Source organism: Gracilinanus agilis, chromosome 4, assembly GCF_016433145.1.
Source record: "Gracilinanus agilis isolate LMUSP501 chromosome 4, AgileGrace, whole genome shotgun sequence".
Classification (NCBI taxonomy): Eukaryota; Metazoa; Chordata; class Mammalia; order Didelphimorphia; family Didelphidae; genus Gracilinanus; species Gracilinanus agilis.
In genome coordinates, this window is record NC_058133.1 from 330,849,539 (window position 1) to 330,863,755 (window position 14,217).

A 14,217-nucleotide genomic window follows, 5' to 3' on the forward strand; every position below is an offset into this window, starting at 1 on the left:
AAGAAAAAAGGATTTATTAAACACTTATTATGTGGTAGGCACTATGCTAAGTGCTTTGCAAATATTGTCAGTTGATCCTAACAACCCTGAATGCTCTTATAATCCCATTTTACAGTCGAGGAAACTGGGACAAACAGAGGTTACATGACTTGCTCAGGGTCACACATTTAATAAGTGTCTGGAAAAAATGAAGGTCAGGAATGTGCATAAGCTGCAGATTTCCCAGTTCCTGGCCTACCTATCTTTCTATTGCTTGATATTAGGGTGTAAGTATTAGTACATTATTTACCTTTCATATATATTGCTTTATACGTGGCATATATAGGCACATAATGCCAACACGAAAAATAGTTCTAAAATTTCAGAACTATCAAAAAGTGTTAGAAATATATTTTAAAACCTCAAAGCAAGATTCCTGAAACTGTCTTGATTAGGTAATTGCATACTTATTAACTTAATATGTCCAGAGATTTCAGAGAACATAATAGTCTTAGATATGAAAAAATGAAGATTCCTCTAGGGTCTGTTTTGCTTTCTTTAAGCTGAAAATAAAAGTATTCCACAACCCCCTCTTCTATCCTCTAAAAAAACCTCTCCAAATCCTTCCTGAAACCATTATAACAAGATTAAAGAATTTTGGCATTTGTTTAAACTGCAGATTACTTAAAATCACAAGGCATAGAATATCAAACAGCACAATAGGCCAACCTAGTAAGCATTTATCAAACAGTCTGCAACATAAAAAAGTGTGAGACTAATTCTATCAACATTTATCCTGGTTTGGGAGAAAAAAAAATCTTGCTTCATGAAATAGATTTAAGACAATGCAGCTCTAAAATTAAGGGCAAGAATTTTTAATTTCAGTTGCTATAAGCCCTTTAGTTGGAGAAAATCTACTTTGAAGGTAACTTTGGGAGGTCCATTTAAGAACAAGGAAATACAGATGAAGTTATTAAATTGGAATTTTGATATTGAGACAAATGTAATTTAAGCTCCCCTCCCTCCCAACCTATTTCAATGCCTAACTGGCCTCTGGACTCTAAGTCTCTCTCCTCTCTAAGCCTTTTCACACAGCTGCAAAAACAGATTTTATTGAAGCACAGACCTGACTATGTTAGACCATTACTGAAGAAGTTGCAGTGGCTCCCTACTGATTTTGACCTATTATTTCAGGCTATTATACACTATTCCCCTAACTTGGGTGTTCTAGCCAAGCCAGTCCCTGTATTCAACATTCCATCCCCATTCCCCCATCTTTGCACAGGCTGTCCCCGGGCTTGGAATGACCTCCCTCGTTATTTCTCCCTCTCAGAATCCCTACTGGCTACTTCAAAGTTGAGCTCTAGAGTCCTCCTCAAGTCTTTTTTTTCTCCCTGGTGTTAAAATCATTATCTGGGATAAGATGGATGCCACCTTGACTGACAGGGCTGGCAGTTGAGAATTTGGAATGTTTCCAGGTGCTGTGACCCAGGGGCAAAAGTCAGTTGATTCCACCCTATAAATACCCCCTAGGAACAACAGTTGGAGGTCTCTGACTTCGAGCTCAAAGCTCAGAGCAAGAACTGGGACAGAGGGAGTTGAAAGGTGGAAGAGGGTAGGCCTGAACTTGTAACATGTACCTGACTGAGAGACAGCTAGTGATCAATCAACACCATTGATAGGAGAGCTGAGAGAATATATAGATCATCAAACAACATCAACATCAATAACCTTCCCTAATCTCTGGCTTGACTGGGGCCAGGTCAGGTCAGAGTTAGTGAGAGGGTGAAGACCTCCAGCTTCAACCAGCCTAGCAATCAAGCCAGACTTGATCAACAATTAGTTTAGTAGCCAAACAACAGCAATAGGGTTCCCAGATCTTCAAACCTATTACCTTATTTTCCTTTCCTCATTAATAGATAATACAGTGATTTACCAACAAGTACCTTTCCTCAGCAGTTATTCTACCACAGCCCTTGGGAAGGGGAGAATGAATATGCAGTCAGATAGCAATGTTTCCAATAGTCAAACAATAACCCATCAACAATTAATACAATCTCAGGTTGGGCTTAGTGAGGTTAACCATCTACCTAACCTCTCACGGGTCCCAACCTGAGCAACTGTTAGAAGGAAGCAACTGACAGGCTTAATCAATCAAGCCTGTCAGGGAGAGAGGGATAGAATACATTCATAGCTATTGTGAGAGGAGTGTGTGTTTCCTCCCTCACTAGCTATAATCACCTTAGACCTTTGGGCACCTGATCCCTCCTTCATTCATACTATATCTAAGATCTACACACCATCCATCCTCCCAGATCTAGAGAGGAAGATCTATAGATATATAAAGATATATTTTTTAACCCTAATATCTTTATATGTATCCTTCTATATTAATTTTATTTGTTACAGGGCTAGGCAATGGGGATTAAGTGACTTGCCCAGAGTCACACAGCTAGGAATTGTCTGAGGCCAGATTTGAACCTAGGACCTCCTGTTTCTAGGCCTGGCTCTCAATCCACTGAGCCATCCAGCTGCCCCTATAAAGATATATCTTCTTCATTTTCTTTTTAACACTGGTTGGTTAGCACTCTCCCTCAGAAATGGGTTGGCATCACACTACCCACCTCCAAAGAAAGAACTGCCGAGTCAGATGAATGCAGATCAAAGCAGATTCTCTGTCCCATCAGCGTATTTACGGTTTTATTTGGGGGTCTGGTGAGTTATGAGTGTGCTCTTACGACAATGACCAATATGGAAGTGTGCTTTGCATGATGATACACACATAATACACCCAAATCAAATGGCTTACTGTCTCTGAGTAGAGGCAGGTTAGGGAAGGAGGGAGACAAGTTTGGATCTTTTAATTTTGTCAAAAGTATGTTGAAAATTATTATTACATGTAATTGGGAAGATAAAATATCTTTGCATAAAAAAATAAATAAATAAAAGAAATTACTTCTGCCATTACTTTATATATGTAGCTGCTAGGTCTCTACCAACAGAATGCAAATTCCCTGATGCACTATTCATTTTCTCCATTCCTAGTGCCTAGTACAGCACGTGGTACTTGGTGAGTGCTTACATACTGTACATGTTTTTGGACTTTTTCATTGTATCAATCAGTTGTGCTATTTCTTCACCTCATCTTTTTCTTTTCTTCCTTGTCTTAAAAAAATACATATATGTGTATATATATGATATGTTATAAGGGATGGATTTCTGGGAGAGAGTGAGGAAGGGATACTGAAGATAACAACAATAATTAACATTTATATGGATCTTATTATGTATCACTTTATAAATATTGTCTCCTTTGACCTTCACAACAATCACAGAAGGTAGGTGCTGTTATTATCTCTGTTTTACATATGAAGAAGCTGAGGCAAACAAAGTTTAAGTGACTTGCCCAGAGTTTCCACAGCTAGTAAATGTCTAAGGCCATTACGAGAATGTAAAAATAAGAAAGTATCAATAAAAAAAACTTAACTCACAAGGCTGTTGTAAGAATCAAGTGAGTTAACATATGAAACCTTAAAGTGCTCTTAAAAAATGTGTTCTACCACCATTTAGTGGAGTAAAACCTTTTTATGTTCGTGCTGAGAGAAAATTACCTTAAAGATTAAGTTATACCAGGATCTTACCATCTGACTTATTTTTTCCCAGGGGACTCAAGTTGTCTAAAAGCTAAGTAAGAAGTTATTCTATAACAAGCTTCTTTTAAATCAAATAAACTTCCTTTATGGTATGAAGATTCTGCTCTTTTCTCCTAATTTTTTTTTATCATTTAACATATTTGAACAATAATTAAAATGTTTTCTTTTAACATCTCACCACTCCAACAAATAAAATCAAACAAAATAATTTTTTCTTTTAATCAAATAGAACATTAAAAATATGGAATCCACCTTTTTACATTAAAACAAAGTGGAATTAAATAGACAATAGAAGTTACTACCAAAATACAGAAAGGAGGATGAATATTTGAGCCTTTGGAGAAAACCTGAGAAATTACTTTCCAATGAGGGCATTTTGTTAGTGCCCAAGCCAATAATTAATGTTTTCCTTTAATTTCCAGTACAAATTCTGAAAAGGAAACATCTGTCTGTGTCTAGTCCAATTATTTAACTTACCAGTCAATTTAGGAAAAAGAATTATTGTAAAACTTTTTCTTTACTTCATGCCAGAAGCAAATGAAAGAAATATTTTTTTGGTTTTTCTGTTCAGGAATATTACTTTATAAGGAAACCAGGCCTATAAGAACAGAGAAAAATTAAAGACACAAAGGGAGTATGTATAAAGATAAGGCAATGAGAAAAGGTACATAATAACTGTAAAAGGAAAATACCACTTTAACAAAAAAAATTTATGAGTCATGTAAGAATGGAATTTATGTAAGGTGGATGGGACAGGAGGAGCCAGAGAAAGATTCTGGGAAATTCTCGGGAGGAAGAAGAAGGGGAAAAAACTACCAGCGGAGGACTGAGAGAGGGAGGAGGAGAACATCTCAGCTTGAATCTAGTCCTGAGGGCTTCCTGAGGATCTTTCTTTGGACACTGATACCCTGATTCCCTGGTCAGAGGCATCCCATCTCTTCTCACCCAGCAAGACTTCAATCATCGAGTCAGCTAAGTTGTTCGGACTCCATTTTGGGAGCGATCTCTTAGTCTCCTTCTCCCATTTCCCAACCTTGCTGAGAGACCCTTTCCGGTTTGACTTTGCAATTATAGAAAAGGATAGAAATAGGAAATGGAAATAGAAACTAAAGGAGAAGTGGCGAGGGAAGGAGATGCTTGGGAGTGGAACCCCAAAGGTTCCCACCCGAGTGACGGACCCCATAGAAATAGAGAAGAGGGCATCCCCAAATCCCTCTGCCACTCACCCCTTTCCCCAATCCCTATATTGATGCCAATAAAAGCCATTCATTAGTCAGATAGCATTCCAGAGAGCCTGAGTGACAACGAGGGGAAGGGGAACCACAGCTTGGTCTGGCTGCCTCCAACTTGAAGTCAGACCACTTGCTGCGAAGTTGACTGACCTCGGGGGAGACTTACATGAATCCTGCCCTCATTCAGAATCGGATTGGGGTACCCAGTACCTCATCTTATAGAGAAGCCTCATCCCCAACTCCTGTGGGGTGGCACAACCATCCAGGTCAACCAGTTTAGGAGTGACACCCCCTTATGCACCTCAGCAGTGCATAATCGGCCCTGAAGAGAGTGCTGGAGGAGAGAGTCACCAACTCATAGACTTAGACTCTCTCCCTCTCTATTATAACATTGGTTATTGGCTCTCTCTGTTAATTATTACAGTTATTAATCACAACATGATCTCCAGGAAGGTTTTAGGTTACCACAAAACATCCTAATTAGATTTAAGCCCAACTAACTGCACCCATGATAGAGCACAGAATCAGGCAAAATGGTAAATCTGCTCTGGGAAAACAATTCAGAAGCAATAGTCAATGGTCAATTAAAATCTGTGACTACTATGTGCCAAATACCACAATAATCAAAGAAAAAAGGAAAATTCTGTCAGTATTAAAGGCAAAAGAGTAACTTTGCAGAATAGGTATATTGTGCCAGGTTTTACCCTTGTGGGTAGTAAGCTGTATTAAGTCAAAGCATTTTCTAATAACGAGTCTGGATTCTAGCAAGCATCTCCCAGAGAGAAGAAAAATGAAGCATATGTAAGAAGCTACCACCTGTGACAACCACATAGAACAAGGGCTGCTAGATGGCTGGCAGCTAACAGATATGCCATTAGTACATATCCTATAATCAGGATCCAAGGGCACACCTATCAGACCGGGAGTTCCATCCCAGAGCTGAGTTGTGTGTGTTTATGTTTGTGTGAGTTTGTGTGTGTTTGTGTGTGTGTGTGTGTGTGTGTGGTCTCTCTAGATTCCAGAAGCGCTGAGATAACTACAGATCTACTATGGTGAATGTATTTAATAAAAACAAGAACAAGTCTAAGCCCACCACCAATACCCATCCCAGGAAGGAATGGGCTTGATGACTGCAGATGAAACACAGAGGGATAGTGCCATTCAGGAGAAGAGGTAAAATAAAGAGATAATGATATCTATTTGTACAGCATTTTTAAGGCTTAAAAAGCAATTTTCTCATAACAACCCTGTGAAGATAGTACAAGTACCTTTAATATAGTAGTTATAGAACTGACTTGAAGTCAGAAAGATCCAAGCTCATATGCCATCTCTAACATTTAAGTTGTATCCTAAGCAAGTCAAAACCACTTTGAACCACTTATCTATAAAACGGGGATACTAATAACTGAGGCACTTCACTCACAGGGCTATTGTGAGGCTCAAATGAGTATATAAAGTGATTTGCAAAGTCTAAAGCACTATATAAATGTTAAACATTATTATTTCCATTTTACAGTTCTGGAAACTGACTTGGGGAAAGGTTTAGTTATTCAGCCAAGGGTATCACGCAGATATTAAGTGGAAGAACCGGGATTTGAACTCAGCTATACAAACGATTCAAGTCTTGGCCTCTATTTTACCACACTCACACAGAATAAGACCTAATTTCATATAATTGTGCATCAGGGCCAAGACTGACCTTTGTAACTTTCTCCTTCAGCTTGTTATTGTTGTTTTGTTGTACATTTTCCTGTAGTGCTTAATAATAAAACAGATTTAATATATATGAAATAAAAGCTGAGTGGTCCTCTTGTGGAACATTCTAAGGAAAGACTCACATTATTACTTGTTGGCCAAGTAGGTTACTATGGAATCCCATTCCAGAGAGGAAAACTAGTAGCAGCTAGGTATAAATCATTAAGAACCATCCATCAGTTAACGTCTGGAAATTTGGATAGGAAAAAAGGGCACATGCAGGATCATAGCATACTATTGTAACCAACATGAAATGAAGGTGATTACTAGAAATTATATAAATAGAGTTATTTTTATGGACCAACTAATATATCTTTGCATTCATCCATAAATGGATCAATCTTGAAAGGAAATATGACATTTACTTCTTCCCAAATAAATGCTATATTCCCAAAAGACTGGTGGAAAGGAGTATCACATGTAGGACTATTTGAATGAAATAAACTGGAGCAAAAAAATAGGATTCAAAGGCACTGGAATAACTAAATGAACTAACCTGGAAATATGAATAGGGAGCAGAGAAGCTGAGATATAATCCTAACACTACATTCAGCATGAGCCAGGTCTTTATTAATCTCATATGTCCGGTTTTGTCCGGTTTTAGACCACATGAAAGATATAAATAATATGAAAAAGAGACCAAAATGACTACGAAAAAGGCAATGTGAAATAGACCTCATGAAGGAAGAAAAGAAATGTCAATGTATCTATTTTTTTTTCTTATCAGTTGTTCCCCAAATTAATTTCTAACATCCTGAGTACTCCCAACTTTGTGGTTACCCTGTCTCCCACCATGTTATCAGTGTTGGGTGAGGCCCTGAACTGCCAGGACAGAAGAACAAAGTATTCTGCAATAATAGATGGGTTATTTCTTGACATACCACAGGGAATTATCTAAAGGCACTTTTATGACTACTGCAAGTCAGAAAAAAGTGTCCTTCTGGTACTGCACCCTAGCTTTTTGAATGGGTACCACTCATTACTTGAGGATTAGAAAATAGCTCTTTGTAGGCATTAACTAATTGTATGGAAATTTGAAAATGATGTGGAGACAATAATTCATTTGGCTCAAAAGTTAATATATGAAGAAATTTACAGTGGCAAAGAATCATTTTAAAAATGGAAAATAGGCTCTCAAAAGAATTAGCACAAAAATGTAATAACCAATAGGCTGCCATTTTAAGCGATGAGATTGCCAAAATTCTATTTTATAACAACCCCAGGAGCACCAGGAGGAGGGAGAATGAGTCCAAATTTAACTCATCCCTCTAGATTGTTTCATGCCATTTATAAACAAAAGGAAAGGTATAATGGCAGGGTCCCTTCATCTTTTTCATAATGTTCCCCCTAGAAACTTATTTGGGAAAATGATATTTCTAAAAACAACAAATACTAATGTCATTCTTTTTTCCCTGTTTTTATAAACAGAACAGATATTTCTCTCTTCCATGTTCCTTATTCATAAATTCCTCCAATCAATTATGATCTTTTTATATGTGAAATGAAGTGTAATTAAAGTATCCTATTCCCCCCAACTCTTAAAATGCAGAAAATGAAACAAAATGTTGAAAGTAATTGACAGTTTAGGTTTTATCATTTACACCTTATCATCAGCTGTTAGAAAAACAGAAAATTTGAATTTTAGAACTCCTTGTTATAAGGTAATTAATTTTCCTATGTCATGTTTGATAAAATACCTAAAATGATCCCTTAATAATGCAAGAAAGTCTCAATGGGCAGTTTTGTTTTGTATTTGTTTTGTTTTTTTTTGTGATGCAAGTGTTCCCTGTTGGCATGAATACGTTCTAAAGTGACTATTCTCTTTAAAAAGTGCTCCTCAAAAAAAAATAAATTCTCCTCATCTTCCAACAGCTTTAAAAACAAGAGAGTTATAATTCTGGGAACTAAAGCAGCATATCTTATTTATAGGCAATCATAAAGAAAGGCTATTAATATTTCAACCTCTTATCTGTCTAACTCCTTATAGGGAAAGAGGACAAAAATATTTTTACTAATCTACTAAGTAAAAATATAATCACTTATCTATAGTACAGAAACATACTGAAAGGAAAAAAGTATAATCCTTTAAAGGCCCTTTGAGAATTAGAAACTGTCAAGTGTTCAGTTCAACTACAAAGCCTATGGCAGAAAAATTTACTTAATATAAAAAGGGAAAAAACTTTAAAAATATTTTTCCCTTATGTGAATTCTAACTATCTTCAAGTAGATTCTCATCTGTTTCAAAAATGTCCTAAGTGCTAGATGCTTCTTCCCATGTGGCACTGAAAAAAATAAAGCTTCTGACCCAAAGGACTTCAAATAGTGAAGTTCACACTGAACAGAACCTACATGGAGCAATTTTCCTTGTGAGTCCTAAAGGAAAGGAGAGAAAAGTGAAGCTTAGAGCTCAATTGGGCAAATGAAGAGATAAGCACCAGGTGAGGGGACTGATGGGGGAAATAAAGATAAAAAGACTGACCTATAGAGAGTTAGAGTGGGACAAAGACACCAGAGAAAGTCAGTGCAAGAATATGTAAAAACAGAACAAAATATTTTCATTCATACACTAAAAGCCATGTTTCCTAATTTGTTCAATGATATAAAAAGAATTCTCTCTGTAATATGTATTCTTATAGTTTTCAACTGTGGATACATTATAATCTAGAAAAATGCTTTACTCATTTTTATTGTGCAAAACACTATAAGCTCTTTATGCTGAATTAACTGTATTATGAAGACCCGAAATACAATTAACAAAAAAACAAAAACAAAACTAAAAACATACATATGATTTAAAATTATAAATAGCATTTGTTAATAACACAAAAGCAAGTTTTTCAATTAAGTTTTGATCTCTTCATTAAGGGAACAGATGCTTTAAAACTCACCAGACCCATTTAATTCAATGAACATTTATTGACTGTCTTCAATGGGCAACTATTTATGTTAATTAGAGGGTATATAAAGCTAAGAGATAACAGTCCTCATTCTTATGGAGCTTACAATCTAATAAAGAAATCAGAGGAGTAGTTCATAGCAAATGAAGTGCTTTGAAAAAAATTTTAAAGGAATTAGACAACTCAAAATAAGCCTAATGAAGACAGAATAAGAATAGGGTAGAATGTGATATTCTAGAAAAATGTGAGGGAATAGAGAACATTTTAAGTTGGATGATAAGTGAGTAGAGGAATCAGGGAAGTCTTATAATGAACTATCAGTTATGTAAGAGTACAACATTATGAAAAAAATGCCAAAATTTCATTTAATTCATGCCTTGTCTTGCATGAAATAATTTATAAATAAATCCCTTCAGTAATCTGCACATCTTCCAACTTGTTAATATTCTTCTTATTTAAATTTGTTAATATTCTTATTAACATTTGGTATATAGTTTCATCTACAAATTTTATTTTTTTTACTTATTTGTGTAAATATGTCTGCCCACTAGACTGTTAGCTCTTCAAGGATGGGGGTTATTTTTTCTTTTCTTTTGTAGAAACAGTGCTTTGCACCTGTAATTACTGGATTGAATTAAGCACCCATTGGATGCAAGGCACTATGCTAGACAATGGAAATAAAAGATACTAAAACAAAATCAGATTGGCTCCTTCTCTCAGTATTTATATTTATTGAGGTATATAACATTTAAACAGATGACAGAAGGCAATTTGGGGAAGGAGAATGCATTAACAAGAGTGTATACATTTATTTGTGAGGTCAAGAATGGCACCTAAATTTTCTAAAAAGCTCTTTGGCGGAGTGGATGAACTTGATCTATGATCTGTGGCAGGCCAATCATGGAGGATCTTGCACTGCAAAAGACAAACAGGTACAGGTGGGGATTGGGTGGGTAGGGGAGGGAGGGATGAGGTAAGGATATTTAAAAATAACTCACCTCAAAGAGATGCTGCAAAGGATTGGAGTGAAGTTTTTCTTCATAGCCAAACAGCTGAAAGCCAGTTCCCAAGAGACCTAAAATAATGATTAGTAAATTAATAAACTGTGAAAAGGGATGCTAAAGAACATGTGATGAACATATTTCTATGAAAAAGGTCAATCTTTCCTACAAAACTCAAATCTTGACAATAAGATAGGGCATTAGTATCTTTTGATAATCAACATGTCTGTATCTCTCCAAAATCCAAGCCAGTCAACATAAGTCAAACATAAATGCTCAGTATAAATTGGTATAAAATAATCCTGCTTCCCATATTTTGCCTGGCTTCTGTGAATTCCTACAGCTACTTTTTATTCTTATATATCAGATCATCTATGAAGGAGATAATTGCATAAAAGTAAGTTCTATTACATATGCAATGTGTATATATCTGTTATGTATCTATTTTCAGCATAACTAGGATAGTGGAATAATTCAAGATATTCAGATAGATTCCTTATTTAACTCTACTGAATTAAAAACTTAACCTGCATTTGATCATACATATATCCTTTGACTATCTGTCAAATAGGATAATAACAGAACATTACCTGTAATGATAGAGTAAATTGCTTTGCAAACATTAAAGTGTAACGTAAATCCTAGATATTATTATTTACATACTTAGATTTACTGGCTTTTGAAGATTTACTGGCTTTTGAAGATAAATTCTAGAAAAAACACTATGTCTATAAAATTATCTTTAATTCCAAGTGAGAATTTTGCTTCACATTTCATGCATAATACTATTAATAGAAAACTTTTTGTATTAATTTTCATTTCACCACTGCCAAAACCATAACTCTAATCAAGTTATGTTCATAAAATATGAATTGAATATAAATGATGTAATAAATATGAATGATAGTAGTAGTTTTTAGGTTTTAATGCAAAAAATCAAGATGTCTTTTTAAGAGACATGGGATGAGAAAAATACCTTTCTAAAAAGCTATATTTATGCTCAAAAAGCATTTTGGTAAAAGCAGATTCTACAGTTTCATTCTGAAAGTATTTTTGTAGTATGAGTCCATTCGCAATAATTTCATAGGAAACAATCTTCAGATTTTTTAAAAATTCATTTGCCTATAGAACTATAGTAACATTTTAAAATGAAAGGGAATTGTCATGGTAGATATTCTAAAGCCATCTACTCAATCATCCAAGAGATAATGGACTATCAGATATACTTTCTCACATACATAAAGATCATGTCCCACATATAAGGCAATTACATATCCAAGTTGTCCGGGACAATTAAGATTGTTTTGTGTTTGTTTGTTTTAAGTGACCTCTTAATTAAATAATAGGCTTTTTAAACCATATGCTCTGATTTTTAGTGTGGGTATACCACAGGCACACAATATATCTGTAATAAGGAATTTGCTAAATGATCAGCAGCTGTCCAGATCCTAGATTTTAAAAATCATGAGAATAAGGTGAGGAAAACTGCTTGCAATACTACAAAAACAGAAATGGAGAAAATAAAGCCCCCTTAACATTCACCTGTGTGTATCAATATTTATTCTTGGGTGGACACACAAATATCCACACACACTTATTCTCTGTATATAAAAATCTGGCTTTGTGCTTAAACCTGTCTACAAACTTTCCACAGGGTATGTATGACTGAAACAGCCCAAATTACTTTCTTCCACAATGATGATTATAATGGAAATGCTGATAGATAATAATGAGAGCAGTGCTCCAGAGAGGTATCATCATAAAATCATGGAGGTATAACTTGGGCCATGAGGGTCATATTTTCTTTAATAGATATTAAATGTCTAACTTGGTCAAGAGTTAAGGTAGCACAAGCTGAGGACAACTATTGAAACTGGACCATCAAAGCTAGGAAGGAGGCCTAGGCCATGGAATTCCAAGCTGTATTCTGGGTTGCTGAAGGATAGCAAATTTTAAGACATGATCTCTTATTGCTGAGCCTATGAATAGCAAATATATTGCAGTGAACATTTTTAGTCTAAAAGTTAACATTTTAGTAATCCAAAAAGGTACTGTCTACACATATTAGGACATTCTGGAATTAAGGGGAAAATTCCTTCCAAAGAACTGTTATATAAATTTTGTTGTTGAACTTCCTGTGTTTTAATTTTCCTTCCTAAATGAGGAACACATTTTATAGTTCAAATCTGTTATATATTTCAATTTATGTCTCAAAATCATATTTTATTTGAGATTGTTATACATTGTCAAAAATCTATTTTGGCACATTGTAAACTAGGCTCATGTTTATTTTAACAGAGAATAAAAAACCAGTCCATCTTGGCCCTCCTTATTCCAAGAACTGGTTTACCTGAGGTTCTGAATATTTTTAGAATGCTGGAGGTTCCCAGGGCATTTTACTTTACTTTCTGTCTCCCTTTTAACTTTTCTACTCTCTTCTTCCTTTTGCTCCCCTCTGGCAGTAGAGAGGGAAATGGAAAATGGCAGTTCTTTGTCTTAATGCTGACAGGGGTAAATGATACAATGGGCAGACTCTGTGCAATGAGGCATAAAAGAGCTGGGCTGGACAGAATTAAAATGACTGAGGTCATGAGGCTAGAAGGAGATGTGTGGGGAAAAGAGAATGATGGAGAAAACAAATTGGTGCTGATTACTCACATCCTTTTGGACTCTGAATGTTTGCACTTAACTAAGAAATCCAGAATCAGAAGCAATTTAAATTTTAACAAAAATCTAGATTTCCACAAAGATATTGAATTAGACAGATAAAATTTTACTATACAGTTTTGCTCTATAGCTTGCCCATTAATATAAGATTTTTGAGGGGAGAAAAAGACATCTCCTTCCAAATCTTAAGGTTAAGTAGAAAAGTCTATTTCAGTGAATACATTTTTATTTGTACAAATTAATAAAAACAAAGCGAGGTTATAGTTTACAACTAAATAGGGGGAAAAGCCAATCCCAAACATATTTACCAAATTGCATGCCCCAATCTCCAAAGTAATTTATTCTTGTTACTTGGTGTCCTAATGCCTCCTTGAGATTCGCTATAAAATTCCCTAGAAAACAACAAATGTTTTTAATTCTTACCATCAATTCAAGCACAAGACCTTTCTAATTCTCCATAACTGAAGTCTAGCACTGTACATTGTCCATTTGCTTGAAATTCATCATGTGAGTTAATTTTTTATTAGCTTTCATTACACTGTGACAGAATCAAGAAGGAATTACTTTTTACTTTATATGCATAGATTTTCCTCTATTAGCAAGATTTGTGGACAAAAAAATTTACCAATTACTAAACCAATTTCAGGCAAGGAAGGTTCATAATAGGTAATGAGACTATGTCTTTTTTGTTTCTGCTGTGGTCTATGTAATTTCCACCAATCTGTAAAAAAAGTCTCTTTCACCTGAGGCCAATTTGCAAATAGCTCATTTTGCTTCTTTCTAGAACTCTTACCTTTCACTGATGACATTATGGATTTTTTTCTCTTCTGAGGGGAGCATTATGTAATCCAATACATAACCACATCATGCCTAGAATATTGCAAGTTTTCCTTGGGGGTGGGGGGGTTGTCTCTTTTTGCTTTTCTTTTCTAATCTATAGATGGCAGCAAGAGCCATCTTTTCTAGCTATTAATTTGACAGTAATAAAAGGATCAATATTATAACTAACACCTAGATTTTAAGAAAACAACTA

At 35.2% G+C, this 14,217-nt stretch overlaps 1 protein-coding gene across 1 annotated transcript in view; it reads right to left on the bottom strand.

Moving 5' to 3' along the window:
- RARS2 (arginyl-tRNA synthetase 2, mitochondrial) overlaps nucleotides 1-14,217 on the bottom strand; it is a 75,232-nt gene that overhangs the window by 30,399 nt on the left and 30,616 nt on the right. Inside the window, exons 7-8 of the mRNA XM_044676369.1 lie at nucleotides 13,493-13,576; nucleotides 10,515-10,591 (exon numbers count right to left, since the gene is read on the bottom strand). Of these exons, the coding sequence (XP_044532304.1) occupies nucleotides 10,515-10,591; nucleotides 13,493-13,576 (161 nt within the window). The remainder of the gene's footprint in view (nucleotides 1-10,514; nucleotides 10,592-13,492; nucleotides 13,577-14,217) is intronic.